The following is a 14,870-nucleotide window of genomic DNA, read 5'->3' on the forward strand; positions in this document are numbered from 1 at the left end:
ATCAAATATAGGCTTTTATCATCTCTTTGCTTAGGATGAAAAGCAACTATTTCCCTTGATTCCAAATCAATAACCCTTCAAATCCATTGCATATACTATAGCCAGACTGGATCTACTATCTGGTTTTTCAAGTAGTTGTTTAGAGGGGAGGAAGGCAGTGCCATAATTCATAAGGGAACCTATATCTAAAGATGGTGTCACTATAGAACTAATAAATAAATTGTAGAACAAATACTGGTGAAGAAAGGGGGAAAATATAGAACACCTGAAGTCACTGTGAGAACATGGGCACAAGGGAGTGAAATATAAGTATATTAATAACCTAAAGGGTCCTAGGTCCTATTAAATGTTTAATAAGCCCAATAAAATAAATTATCCAAATAGAAAGAAATTCAATTGTGACAAAATGGTAAAATTTGAGGGCAATCTTGTGGGCCTCAGGTTTCTTATATGATATAGCACGATAAGATTAAAATAATAAAAAAAAAAACCTACGTATTAAGGTCAAACCATAAAAAAAAAAACAAAAAAACAAACCCACTTAGTACCAGATTACATACTATTCAGAGCTAGAATTTTATTTCTTTAAATTGAACATCCACATTATTCCTGTTGCAAATTCCCCCATATTCCCCCTACTCCCACAATAAACTTTAAAGTATGCTACAATTTGCTCCAGATCTCTCTGGAAGTGAATAGCATTTTTATCAGAAGGCCTTTGGAACTGTGTTAGATCATTTTTTTTGGATCAAAATTATTAAGTCTTTCACAATCAAACAACATTACAATATTGTTGTTCCACATATGTTCTGGTTCTGCTCATTTTACTTTGTATCAGTTCATACGTGCCTTCCCAGGTTTTCCTGAGACCATCCTACTCATCATTTCTTATATCACAATAGTATTCCATCACAATTATATCACAACTTGTTCTTCTATTCCCCAACTGAGGGGCATCCTCTCCATTTTCAATTCTTTACTACCTTAAAAAAAAAAGCTACTATAACTTTCTGTACAAATTAGTTCTTTTCCTAACTCTTTCTTCTCTATGAGATGCAGGCTTAATAGTAATATTATTGGATCAAAGGTGATACAAGTTTCATAGCCTTTTGGATGTAGTTCCAAAATTGGAACAGTTCATTATTCTAATAGTGTATTAATGTCCTGATTTTCCCACATTCCCTTTAGCATTTGTCACTCTTCATATCTATCATGTTAGCCACTATATTTAAGTAGAAGCAGTACCTCAAAGTTGTTTTTGTCTGCACTTCTCTAACCAATAGTGATTTGCAACATTTATAATGTGACTAATGATAACTTTTATTTCTTCTTCAGAAAACTACCTATTCATATCCTTTTATTTCTTATCAACTGGGAAATAACTCATATTTTTATAAACTCAAGGCAGTTGGTTTTCTTTATTTTGTGTGCAAAAACTTTTAAATTTCATATAATCAAAATTATTGATTTTAAATTCCCATGATTCATTGGTTATGAACTCTCACTTGATCCACAGACCTGACAAGTACATTTTCCCATCTTTTCCTAATTATTTTGGTAAACTGTGTGAAATGTCAGCTTAATCCTAGTTTTTCCTAAAATATTTTTTAATTTTTCCAGCAGTTGTAGAAGAATTCTTAACATAGGATAGAAATGATTATAAAAATAGGTGATTTCAATTACACGAAACTGAGAAGTTTGTGAATAAACAAAATCACTAAAAGTAGAGTAAGAAAGGAAGATATCAATGGAGAGAAAGCTATATCAAATATGTGATAACAGCTTGACATCCAACATATTTAGAGAAATTACACAAATTGCACACCAAGAACCAGTCTCCAATAGTTAAATGATCAAAGAATATTAAATAAGTTTCAAAAACACATTGAAGATTCTAAGAATATAAATCAAAATAAAGCTGCAGTTTCACCTTATATATTCAACAAAGTAGCAAATGTGACAAAAGATGGAAATAAATGTTAGAGAGCTATTATAAGAAAAGAAGCATAAGTAACACATTGTTATTTAACTATGAATTTATGCAACCTTATTGGAAAGAAATTTGGAATTATTGTTTCTATGATACAAATATGGTACTGATACCTAAACCGAGAAGAGCCAAAACAGAGAAAAAAAATTTACAGATCAATCTTTCTAATAAATACTAATGCAAAAATTTTAAAACAACAACTTATCAACTGACCCATTTCAATAACCAGATTAACAGAAATCATGATAAACCAAAAAGTTTTGGACAAAATACAGCACCCATTTCTATTAAAAAACACTGAAGAGCAAAAGAATAAAAGAAGTTTTCCTTAAAATGTTAAGCAGCATCTATCTAAAAAACCATCAGCAAGCATTATTTGTAACAGAGAGAAGCCAGATGCATTCCTAATAACATCAGAGGTGAAACAAAGATGTCCATTATTCAACATTGTACTAGAAATGTTAGCTATAGCAATATGAAAAGAAAAAGAAATTAAAGGAATTAGGAATAGGCATTGAGAAGATAAAAATCTTTACTCTATTAATTAAATAAATAAAACCTTCACTATATGATACACTTGGTGAATCATCCAAAAACCTTCTTGAAACAACAGCTTTTGCAAAGTTGCATGATATAATAAAATCAATTCATATACACCATCACCATTTCTATATATTACTGATAAAGCCCAACAGCAAGAGATAGAAAAAAAGAAATTCCATTTAAAATAACTGTAGAAGGGGCAGCTAAGTGGTGCAGTGGATAGAGTACCAGAGTTCAAATCTATTTTAACACTTAACACTTCCTAGCTGTGTGACTCTGAGCAAAGTCACTTAACCCCAATGGCCTCAACAAAAAACTAAAACAAAACAAATAAATAGGTAGACAAAATAAAATATTTAGGTGTCTACCTGCCAAAACAACTATACACCTGCCAGGAACTATATGAACACTATTACAAAATACTTCTTGCACAAATAAAGTCCAATCTAAACAACTGGAAAAATTTCAATTGTCATGGACAGGCTGAGCTGATAAAATAAAAATGTCAATTCTACTCAAATTAGCCTACTTGTTCAGTGTCGTAGGAATCAAATTATAAAAAATTATTTTATAGATATTTTATATTTTATATAACACAAATCATCTGGAAGAACAAAATCTGGAATATCAAGGGAATTAATGGAAAAACAAAAAACACACCACCAATGATCAGACCTGAAACTGTTATAAAACAGTAGTAATCAAAACTATTTGGTACTGGCTAAGAAACAAGAGTAGTGGATCAGTGAAATAGGTTAGATATACATGACACAATAAAACACACACACACACACACACACACACACAATCTTACACTATAGTAATTTAGTACCTGATAAACTCCTAAACTCCAGCTTACAGGATAAGAACTATTTCACAAAAATTTCTGGGAAAACTGAAAAAATGTCAGAAATTCAGTATAGACCTACATCTCACATCTTACACCAATAAATAAAGTCAAAATAGCTACATGATTTGGGTGTAAAGGGTGATACCATAAGCAAATTAGGAGAGTAAGGGACAGTTTACCCATCAGATTTTTGGAGAAGGGAAGAATTTATGATCAAAGAAGAAGTCAAAAATACTACATTGAAATGCAACATTGAAAACTTTTCAAATCATTCTTGATTAGAGAAGTGTAAATTAAAACAACTCTGTAGTACCACTTCACACCTTTTAGATTGGCTAAGAGGTCAGGAACAGATCTATGTTAGAGGGGATGTGGAAAAACTGGGACTTTAATGCACTGTGGTGGAACTGTGAAATGATCCAACTATTCTGGAGAACAATCAAACTATGCCCAAAGGGCTACACAACAGTGCATATTCTTTGACCCAGCAGTGCCATTACTGAGTCTTTATTCTCAGGGAAATCATAAAGAGGAGAAAAGGACCCACATGTGCAAACATGTTTCTAACAGCCCTTTTTGAAGTAGTAAAGAATTAGAAAATGAGTACATGCCCATCAACTGGGGAATGACTGAAGAAATTATGGTACAAGAAAGTAATGAAATATTATTGTTCTATGAAAAATGATGAACAAGCTGATTTTAGAACTGCCTGGAGAGATTTACAAGAACTGATGCTGAGCAAAACAAGCAGAACTGGAATACATATACACAGTATACAGGAATACATTGTACACAGTAACAGCAAGATTATGATGAACTATAAAAGACTTGGTTCTTTTCAGTAGTTCAGTGATCCAAGGCAAACTGGATAGAAAACACCATCTGCATCCAGAGAGAAAACTATGGAGAAGAATGTAAATCAATACATACTGTATTTATTTTCTGCCTCACCCTTTTCTACTGCCCCGCTCCCCTCATGGTTTTTTCCTTTTGTTCAGATTTTTCTCTTCAAACATGATTTATGAAGAAATGTGTACTTTTAAAAATTAATGTATATAACCAGAAAAATAAAGGAAACGACAAAAAAGAAATAGTTCCCAAAATCTAGAGGAAAAAGAGCACTAACACAAAAAAATACATTAAATACCTACAAAGCATAGAGTATCTTACTTTGTAAATGCTACTGCTGTTACACTAGAAAAATAATAAAATTTACCTGTTTTCCAACACTGTTTATATCAAATTGTAAGGGAACTCCTTTAGGAATCTTCTTCTCTTCAGGGTGATCCCTTTTCATCAGAAATGAAGGTATAGGAGTACGAGTTAAACGAGGTCTCTGAGCTCTATTAAACATTTTTCAAAGTGAAAATTAAATTAGTGCAACAGCATTAATAAAAACTGCAAGAAAAAATTTGCATATAAGATGTCTTAACTGGGTTATAAATTCCAATAAACTAGCAGTATTTTTTGTTACTGAATTTAAAAGTTAAGAAATTGTCTATAACGTACTCATTACAACTCTGATTACTATGACTAAATAGTCAATGTTTAGCTTTTACAATAATTTTTTTTTTTGAGTATTTTCAAGAACCATTAAAGTTAACGTTGCTGAGTTCTCCCCAGAATTGGTCCCATAAGGAGAAGAATGAAATAATGGAAAGATAGCAGGTCTTTGACTCAGAAGGATAAAAGTTCAAGTCCCACTCTTAACACACCAAAGTTAAGTGATTATGGGCAAGTCACTTAACTCAACAGTTTCCCAGGTAACTCTACATTGGTTAATTGCCAATATACACTGATGATGAAAGTTTCCAAATCAATGAATCCACACTGAAAAAAATTAAAACACCTAAGTGATTTAATTTCTAAAGCTTAAATCAGTGAGGATTCACTCATAAAAGATTCAAAGAATTAGAAAACTACAACTTTCTGCTTACCTTTGCCTCCTTTAGAGAGAACAAAACTTTCAATTAGGAACTCATGCCCATGCCAGTTTGTTTTTACTTCTTATTTCTGTGCCAAAAGGCAGATATATAAAAAAAAAAAGTTCCATATCTTAAGAATCCTAAAATAAGATGCATTTTAATTGATTTGTTTCAAACTATCAAGCTGAGGATTTCTTATCTTATAGGTTCCTTGAGTCTTTTTTTTTTTTGGGGGGGGGAGGGGGGTAGAGGGAAAGAAGGACCTATATGGTCTATATATCTAAACAAGGAGAAGAAAATATTTTAATTATTTTCTGAATAGAGTCAATAAGTTACTCTATGATTAGAAAGTGATCCAAGCTTTAAAGATTATAAGATTTAAGTACCCTTTCAGGGCCCTGAAGAATTTCATAACAGTGCTGAAACAACACTGGCAGTAAGTTCACCAGAAGTGACAATGTGCTCTGAAAACTGAAGAGACAACTACAAGTCATTCACTTCAAATCATTAAGGTGAACAGATCAAAAACAAAATACTCCAGTTAAAAGTTTTGCTAAACTCTAACTCTCTGTGAAAACAAAAAAAGACAAAATGAAGATCTAATTATTCAAGGTGATACTAGGATTAGAATGTATGACTACTATTTTGATACCAATCTAGGTCTCACAGATCACTCTGCTGAAACCTAAATATAAAGTGTGAACACTGAATCTCTAAAAATAACTTATTAAAAAATGAAGTGAAACGATTATGCAAACTAAATGTAAGATTCCATTTTAAAAAGCATTTCACCTTCCACAGGCTTAAATATGAAACACTCCTATACACGCCTACCAGCCAAAAAATAAATAAATAAAGGGAAGAAATTTTACTTACACTGAAGGATGAAGCGCTCCAGGATTGTCAATAGATACAGTCAAAATTCCTCCATTTGTGGTAGAAGTTCGCCATCTAGTTAAAATACATGAAAATACCACATTGAAATTATGGGATCCATATGAAAATTAACATTCCCATATTACTTTAGTTTTGTGAATTTCAGCCTTTAAAAAATCATGAAAGAGATTTAAAGCTAGAACATCATGCTCTTAAAAGAATGCTGATTCAAAGTGATTTTATCTTAAATTGGATAAAAATCACTAAAGTAACAAAATCTTGTTATATCCTGTGTTTTAACTATTTCTGATATCTAATTTTGTGCTATTTAATTACCTTCCTATGCAAATTGATTTGTCAATGGCACCAGTTTTTCCAGTAACCCAAAATAGACGATTTAGGGGTTCTCCGTTTTTACCTCTCTATCCTCCTCTATGTATAATCTACTAAAATCTTATCAATTTTTTTCTTTATAATCCGTTCTTTTGTATTTATAATGCAATGGACTACTTACAAGGGCTTCCTATATAATTATTCTTCATATCTTCAATCTCCACTGTACTGCAATTCACATAACATACTGCCACCCCACCAATCTTCCTAAAATAACATTTGTTGCAAAACAGCGTCCCACTTTAAAAAAGCTACAATTCCCTTTAACTTGCTAGACCAAGTACCAATCTCATTTTATCTCTGCAAACTTCTCTCTAACTTATTATTATAATCATTATATATATATTATATGTAACATATATATTTTTTACAATAATATTATAAAATTACTTATAATCCCTTTCTCCCCCAATATTTTAGCCATGTTGGTCTTTTCATCACTCTTTAACTAAATATGCCTTAAAAACACTATCTTAATCTTCTTTCAAGGCCCATTTGCAATTCCCGTTCTTTCATGAAGTACCCTCTTCCTTATTCCATGCAACAATGATACATCCTCTTTCTATTAAGAAAGGGTACTACTCACTGAACATTATGTACTTTGACAGTTACCATATTCAAATTTTTCAGAGGGACTTCAGTAAAAGTAATTTACTATGAGTAATAAGTCTGAAGACTAAGGATTACATCATAGAAGAACTATAATCTACCTATATTTCCCAAAACAGTAATAATTATGTAACAAAGTATCTCACATTGGTGATTATCTTATACATTCCAGATTCCAATTTTTTTTTTTTCTTGAGGCAATTGGGGGTAAGTAACTTGCTCAAAGTCACACAGCTAGGAAGTGTTAAGTGTCTGAGACCAGATTTGAACTCAGGTCCTCCTGAATTCAGGACTGGTGCTCTATCTACTGCGCCACCTAGCTATCCCCTCTCGTTTCCAATTTTATGGATATACATACACAAATAAAATACACAATGCTATTTCATCACACTAAGCAGAATCTGAATTATCAATTTTCACATATTGTTCCAATTTTACAAACTTGATTACACTTAATTGCATGTAGATACATATGCAAGCATAATATTCTAAATAACAGAATTATTAATACTAGTAGAATTAAGTCTTTTTATCAGCACAGAAATGTTAGTATAGCCCTGTTGAAAGTAACTAAAAATGTGTTCATCTATAAAATCTTTATCAATTGCAGACACACATTGACTAATGAAGCTACCACTCTAGTCTACAATCTTTACAGCTTCTTTTCTAAATGAATATAATCTAAAGATTTTAAAAGAGGGTGGGGAAGAACAAAAAAAAAAAAAAAAACAGGAGCTATTACTTTCAGACCTACTATCCAATGTTCTTTCATTTAATTTTAATTTCTTTTAGTACCACTATATAGCTCATTCTAGTGGCTAAGTTGATGTATTTTTAAAGTGATGTTCTAAAAAAATAAATTTAAACTTACTGACGAGTTCTCTTTGCTGCTGGTTTGTCTAACAGTTGTCCTGGGTGCACCTGGGCCTGAACCTGAAAAAATAAGCAAAGCAACTGTTCTTGTAGAAAACAGTGATGGAATAAATGTAGGGGGTGGGGAAAGGAAGAAGAATGTATCATTAACAAGCCAAAAATCTTCAGCTATTTCAAGCAATGTACATTCTAGGCATGGCCTCTTGATCTCAGGACTTATGTATTACACCCCTAGCAAACAAATTAAAATAAAATAAAGGTTTTCAGAAAAAGAAATTTTTTAGGAGAGCAAAACAAGCAGGGCAGATAAGAACAAATGTTCATGGAGAGTGCTGCTCTCCCTCCCACTCCCAGAGCACTTCTTTTTCACTATTCCAACTACAACATGAAATCACACTCCCAAATGACAATTGGCATAACTGGTGACTTACACCCTTCTCTTCAAATTGACAAGCTTTCTTCATACCTTTAGGCCTCTTCTGAAAAGAAAGGTTGCCTGGCGTGTATCTTTTTGCTGATTTAATTTAGTCCCACTCCTGGTGAAATTTACTGGGACGTTATTCCTGTAACATTTATTTAAAGAAAACAAAACAACAACACCACATTACCATGAAGTTTGTAAGACACTTTTAGGTGAAAAACTTCAAATGATGTTCAAAAGAAAAGGACCAAGACTGAGATAATTCTCTAAAGTTGAACCTGAAATATTTCTTTATATACTTCAAGATGAGTTTCAAAACAATTCAAATCATGATTCAAAAACAATTAACTTCAATTTAGAAGTACTAAAGTACAGCAGTTTACCGACTCAGCTATAAACTTAAGACTTACTTGGCTCTGAAAATAAGAAGTTAAAAAAAAAAAAAAAACTGACAAGCAGGGAATATCAATTTGCACCCTGATAAATAAATTTTCTTTTAGCTTTCTATGCAGATTGAAAACTGCACTCGCAAATCCACTGGCCTGACAACTTACTTAATCATTCTCACTTTAAACATATTATGTCATATGCTAAATATAATCAAATGAAATACTATATATGGAAACAATCTGAAAAATATTAAGTCCTAAACACATGCAATGACTCACTATATTGGGAATAATGGCGGAATGCTTACCAGGTATACAGCTAAGATTCTTCCTAGAATTTAACAAGGTTGCTGGTTAGAATTTATGATAACCTAAGACCAGAGAAGTTCAATCTCTCTAAATGTCAATGATCCAATCCAGCAAATGCTATTCAAAGGACAACTAATACTAATACAGCCATGCACAAATCATGAAAAGCCATTGCCTATGCAAATGATTTGTGCACAGCTGTGTGAGGTGCTAGAGATATAAAGAGAAATCTTGAAGATGAGTACCCACATAGAGGAATACTCATCCTGTGTTCATATAATCTTGTTAATATATTATATCTTTGTAATATGTGGTTATAAGCAAAAACAGGTCAGAAATGTAATATTTCTGGAACAGGGAGGCAGAAAACTAGGATTTGTCTCCAGCTCTTGACTTGCTAATTTGGGGCAAGTCATTTAACTTTTCTGATACTCAAATTTCCTTAGCTATCAAAGGAGAATAAAAATATTTGCACTGTTTTAATGATGAAATGAAAATATATTATAAAGTGCTCTGTCAATGTTTAGATGTTATATAAATGTAAGTTATTACTTAATAATTACTTGTCAGATAATGACAATGTCTTATTTCAGAAGTTTCTCTTTTGTAATAATTTCAACTTGCTGTAAACTAGAGATGAGCATGAAATACTATTAGTTGAATATTTTACAAAAGGAGTTCCTTTCTTGTATGGATAGGACTAAATTGTCACTAAATTCCTTTTAAATTTTGAAATTTTGTAATGTTGTATATGCTATCAAACTAGTCACTGTGTCCACCACTTTTGCTCAAATGTTTTTCTTTATTGTTTAAGAAGGCTCCCTGGGAGGAGAAGACAGATCCAGAAATTATTATTAATTATTGTTTTAACTATTTAAAGGCATCAATTTTTTTTAAAAATCTAGTTTCCAAAGAGGTTTGGTATTACAAAACCGCACAAAACAAAAGAATAGGCTTCCACATACAGCTCCAGGTGGGCCAAATTGGGTGGTCTTGCAACTTTATCAGCAATGTATTAAAACAAATTACACAATCCAAGGTATTCTGGTTAACTTCTATAAAGATTCAATAGACAGTGTTTGTAAAAAAGTGAACATTTGGGCTTTTTCTCCTCTTCCCCTTGTTTTACAGAAAGCAAGACCACCCAGCTAGTGGTCTTGAAAAGACATATGCTTAATCTGGAACTATGCCCCAAAAGTTATCAAACTGTGCATACCCTTTGATCCAGCAGTACTACTACTGGGCTTGTATCCCAAAGAGATACTAAAAAAAGGAAAGAGACCTGTATGTGCAAAAATCTTTGTGGCAGCCTTTTTTGTAGTGGCTAGAAACTGGAAAATGAATAGATGTCCATCAACTGGAGAATGGTTGGAAAATTGTGGTATATGAATGTTATGGAATATTATTGTTCTATAAGAAATGACCAGCAGGATGAATACAGAGGGGCTTGGAAAGACTTCCATGAACTGATGCTGAGTGAAATGAGCAGAACCAGGAGATCATTATACACTTCAAAAACAATACTGTATGAGGATGTAGTCTGATGGAAGTGGATTTCTTCGACAAAGAGAAGATCTAATTCAGTTCCAATTGATCAATGATGGACAGAATCAGCTACACCCAGAAAAGGAACAATGGGAAACAAGTGTGAACTGTTTGCATTTTTGTTTTTCTTCCCAGTTATTTTTACCTTCTGAATCCAATTCTTCTTGTGCAACAAGAGAACTGTATGGTTCTGCACACATATATTGTATCTAGGGTATAGTGCAACATTTAATATATGTAAGACTGCCTGCCATCTAGGGGAGGAGGTGGAGGGAAGGAGGGGAAAAAGTTGGAACAGAAGTGAGTGCAAGGCACCTGTGAGATTGGCTAAGATGACAGGAAAAAATAATGATGAATGTTAGAGGGGATGAGGAAAAACTGGGACACTGATGCATTGTTGGTGGAGTTGTGAACGAATCCAACCATTCTGGAGAGCAATCTGGAATTATGCCCAAAAAGTTATCAAACTGTGCATACCCTTTGATCCAGCAGTGTTACTTCTGGGCTTATATGCCAAAGAAATACTAAAGAAGGGAAAAGGGCCTGTATGTGCCAAAATGTTTGTGGCAGCCCTGTTTGTAGTGGCTAGAAACTGGAAATTGAATGGATGTCCATCAATTGGAGAATGGCTGGGTAAATTGTGGTATATGAACGTTATGGAATATTATTGTTCTGTAAGAAATGACCAGCAGGATGAATACAGAAAGGACTGGAGAGACTTACATGAACTGATGCTAAGTGAAATGAGCAGAACCAGGAGATCATTATACAGTTCAACAACGATATTGTATGAGAATGTATTCTGATGGAAGTGGATTTCTTTGACAAAGAGACCTAACTCAGTTTCAATTGATCAATGATAGACAGAAGCAGCTACACCCAAAGAAAGAACACTGGGAAATGAATGTAAACTATTTGCATTTTTGTTTTTCTTCCCGGGTTATTTTTACCTTCTGAATCCAATTCTCCCTATGCAACAAGAGAACTGTTCGATTCTGCACACATATATTGTATCTAGGATATACTGCAACATATTTAACATATATAGGACAGCATGCCATCTAGGGGAGGGAGTGGAAGGAAGGAGGGGAAAAATCAGAACAGAAGTGAGTGCAAGGGATAATGTTGTAAAAAAATTACCCTGGCCTGGGTTCTGTCAATAAAAAGTTATTATAAAATTAAAAAAAAAAGAAAAGAAAAGAAAAAGAAAGTGGATTTATATTCCACCTCTGGAAAAAAAAATAGAAGAAGTGAGTGCAAGGGATAATGTAAAAAATTACCCATGCATATGTTCTGTCAATAAAAAGTTATAATAATAATAATAAAAAAAGAAAAGACATGTGTTCATTAGGAAAAGTGCAAATTAACACAACTCTATCATCACTCCCAGAAAAAAAAATCACAATGAAAAAACATGCACAATGACAAATCTTAATTTATGAAGGAGAGCAGATTAAATGGTTTACTTCAAGCCTCTCACCTTCTGTTTAACTGGTTAGGTCTCCTGAGAACTGGGATTGGTTTCCTCTGCATGTCATTTTGTCTCTGAAGGTTTGTCTTCCTTTTTAACATTGGATAATATCGCTGTATGTTCTTTAAATACAATAACAACAACAATCTGATTAACATATCCATAGATAGAAGGTATTCTTCAATGGGAGTAATAAAAAGAGCATAAGATTTAACCTCAGAAACATGGATTCAAGTCCCAGCTCTGACCTAATAACTACATGAATAGTAGAAATTATTAACTCCTCTGAGCTGTTTTCTTATCTGTAAACTGAGAAAAATACTTAGACTATCTTTACCCCCTAGAAGTTAAAAGTGATGTAAGCATTATATAAATCATAATGGTACACAATTATTTATATTTTCTGCCTTTTTTTTACTCTCTAGAGAGAGCTCCCTTTTTCACTTAACATTTGTAATATGCCCAGGGCCTTAGACAGAACTCTGTCCAAAAATGCCTTTAATAAATGCTGAATGAATGTGTCAAATGGAATGAATAAAAATATGAGCTATTGCTGAAAAAATGTTTAAGTGAAGACAGTATGGGGCAACTCTGTAACATTAGCTAAAACAACACTCTTAGCAAAAACAAAAATGTAAACACATCCTCTTAAAAAATGAAAATATTGCATAAAGGTTGTTCTTCAGGTAAAAAAAAAATTAAATTCTTACTAAGTTTATAGTATGCTTAATTAAAAATAAGCCTAAAAACTGTAAGAAAGAAAACATTTAATTCTCATGGTATAAATAAAAGTGTTAAATTTTAGTCTCTATATCTTAAATGCAGATTTATGCAATATATTTAACCCCTCTATTTAGTTTCCTTTTTTATGTCTCTTATTTATATTATGCATTCTTTAGAACATGGTTTTTGTGTCATAAAGCCCCCTTTGACAATCTGGTAATGTCTATAGGCCTCCATCATAATGTTTTTAAATGCAAAACCCCAAAATTTATAGGATCACAAAGGAAACTAAATAATACTGAAAACAATTCCAAAATACTAAAACAAAACAAACAAAAACAAAAACCTCAAACAATAACAACAAAAAAACAAGTTCATGGGCTCTGGATGAAGACTCCTTAATGAATGGCAATGCGTAGTTCTAACATATCACAGATATCAACTGGACCAATGCTTGCAATTGACTAATTTTATACTTATGATTTTTAAATACACTTAATTTCTAAAAATAGAATACTTATCAAGTCTATTTTACTTTAAAAAAAAACCAAATTTATATACATATATGAAATAAAGTAGTAAGTCACACATAGCACAATATTAAGAGTACTTCTAAGTTAAAAAATATATAATTTTATATTTTCTTTAAAAGTTGCCCTTAACTCCTGACCCTCATCATTCTGATTAATTCTTTAACAATGCTACTAAGCTAGGTTTCCTTTGCTTTTGCATCTTGTCACTTGTACTAAAAACTGTTTTAAAAAGTGCTTTATTATAGATCACAATATCAAATTTTAATACCCTTTCTCATTCCCAAGGCCATACAGAAATTTGTCTCAATTGAGTTGAATTGGAAACCCAGTTTTGCTACTTATTAAATTTGGGGCCATTAGTAGCAAAATCACCTAATTTCTCCAGTTGTCCTTCCTCATCTGCAAAATGAGGAGCCTGTACTACCTATTCAATTGTATTTCATAGCATATGCTATATGACTAGTCTTTCTTATCCTTCTATTAACACACCAAACTCACACATGCCTCCATGTTCTCTTTGATAAGAATATTCCCTTCTCCAACTATACTAAGCCAATTTACTGGGTTAGGCATTTAACAACATCAGGGCTGAGTTCAATTACCTAGAATAATCTAAATTATTTAGTATTACCACTATGTTAAGAACAGTAAATACTGAATATACATTATAACAGGGAATAAAACATGAAAGCAGATATCGTCAAGATTCATATCAAGTAAATATGAGATAACTTTTGAAGGGAATACACTAAGCAAATGGGAAGAAACCAAAACAAAGACTTGCACGATAGGACACCAGCTAAGTTTTTGAAGAATCCTGGTATCTAAAAGGTGAAAGTGAAAAGAAGCGGTATTTCCAACAAAGGGAACAATCAGTACAAAGGATTGTGCATGGACATGGAAGACAGAACACTGCCAGTAAGAAAGAGCAAGTGTGCCCATATGACTAGACTGTAAAATGCATGGAGAGAACAATATGTAAGAGTGATATGACAGCAAGAGGACAGGCTGTAAAAAGCTTTATATGCCAAAGAAAGAAGTTTATAGTTGATCCTAGATTTAACAGGAAGCCAATGGAATTTATTAAAGTGAGAGGAGTAGGAATGACATGGTCGTCAGAACGTATTTTAGAAAAATCATTTTTATAGCTACGTATAAGATGAATTGGACTAGGGAGAAACCTGAGGAAGGAAGACCCAATTAAAAGGTTTCTGTAAACAAAGCAGAGTAGTGCCTTTGTGAGTGGAGACAAGACATGACATGGGATATTATGGATGGAATGGCAAAGTTTGAAAACTGGATATATAGGGGGAAAAAAACTGAAGACACAAAAGATCACACAAGAAGAATTGCGATGAGTTTAGAGAGAAGTTCACTTTGGGACATGTTACTTTTGAAATGCCTATGGGACACAGTTTAA

At 32.6% G+C, this 14,870-nt stretch overlaps 1 protein-coding gene across 2 annotated transcripts in view; it reads right to left on the reverse strand.

Moving 5' to 3' along the window:
- The window catches only part of FYTTD1 (forty-two-three domain containing 1), a 40,031-nt gene that overhangs the window by 2,796 nt on the left and 22,365 nt on the right, over positions 1–14,870 (reverse strand). For both annotated transcript variants that reach the window (XM_051985506.1, XM_051985507.1), the window contains exons 4-8: positions 12,204–12,316; positions 8,526–8,622; positions 8,058–8,119; positions 6,185–6,259; positions 4,600–4,726 (exon numbers count right to left, since the gene is read on the reverse strand). In XM_051985506.1, the coding sequence (XP_051841466.1) occupies positions 4,600–4,726; positions 6,185–6,259; positions 8,058–8,119; positions 8,526–8,622; positions 12,204–12,316 (474 nt within the window). The remainder of the gene's footprint in view (positions 1–4,599; positions 4,727–6,184; positions 6,260–8,057; positions 8,120–8,525; positions 8,623–12,203; positions 12,317–14,870) is intronic.

The sequence above is a fragment of the Antechinus flavipes genome, chromosome 3 (genome assembly GCF_016432865.1).
Source record: "Antechinus flavipes isolate AdamAnt ecotype Samford, QLD, Australia chromosome 3, AdamAnt_v2, whole genome shotgun sequence".
Classification (NCBI taxonomy): Eukaryota; Metazoa; Chordata; class Mammalia; order Dasyuromorphia; family Dasyuridae; genus Antechinus; species Antechinus flavipes.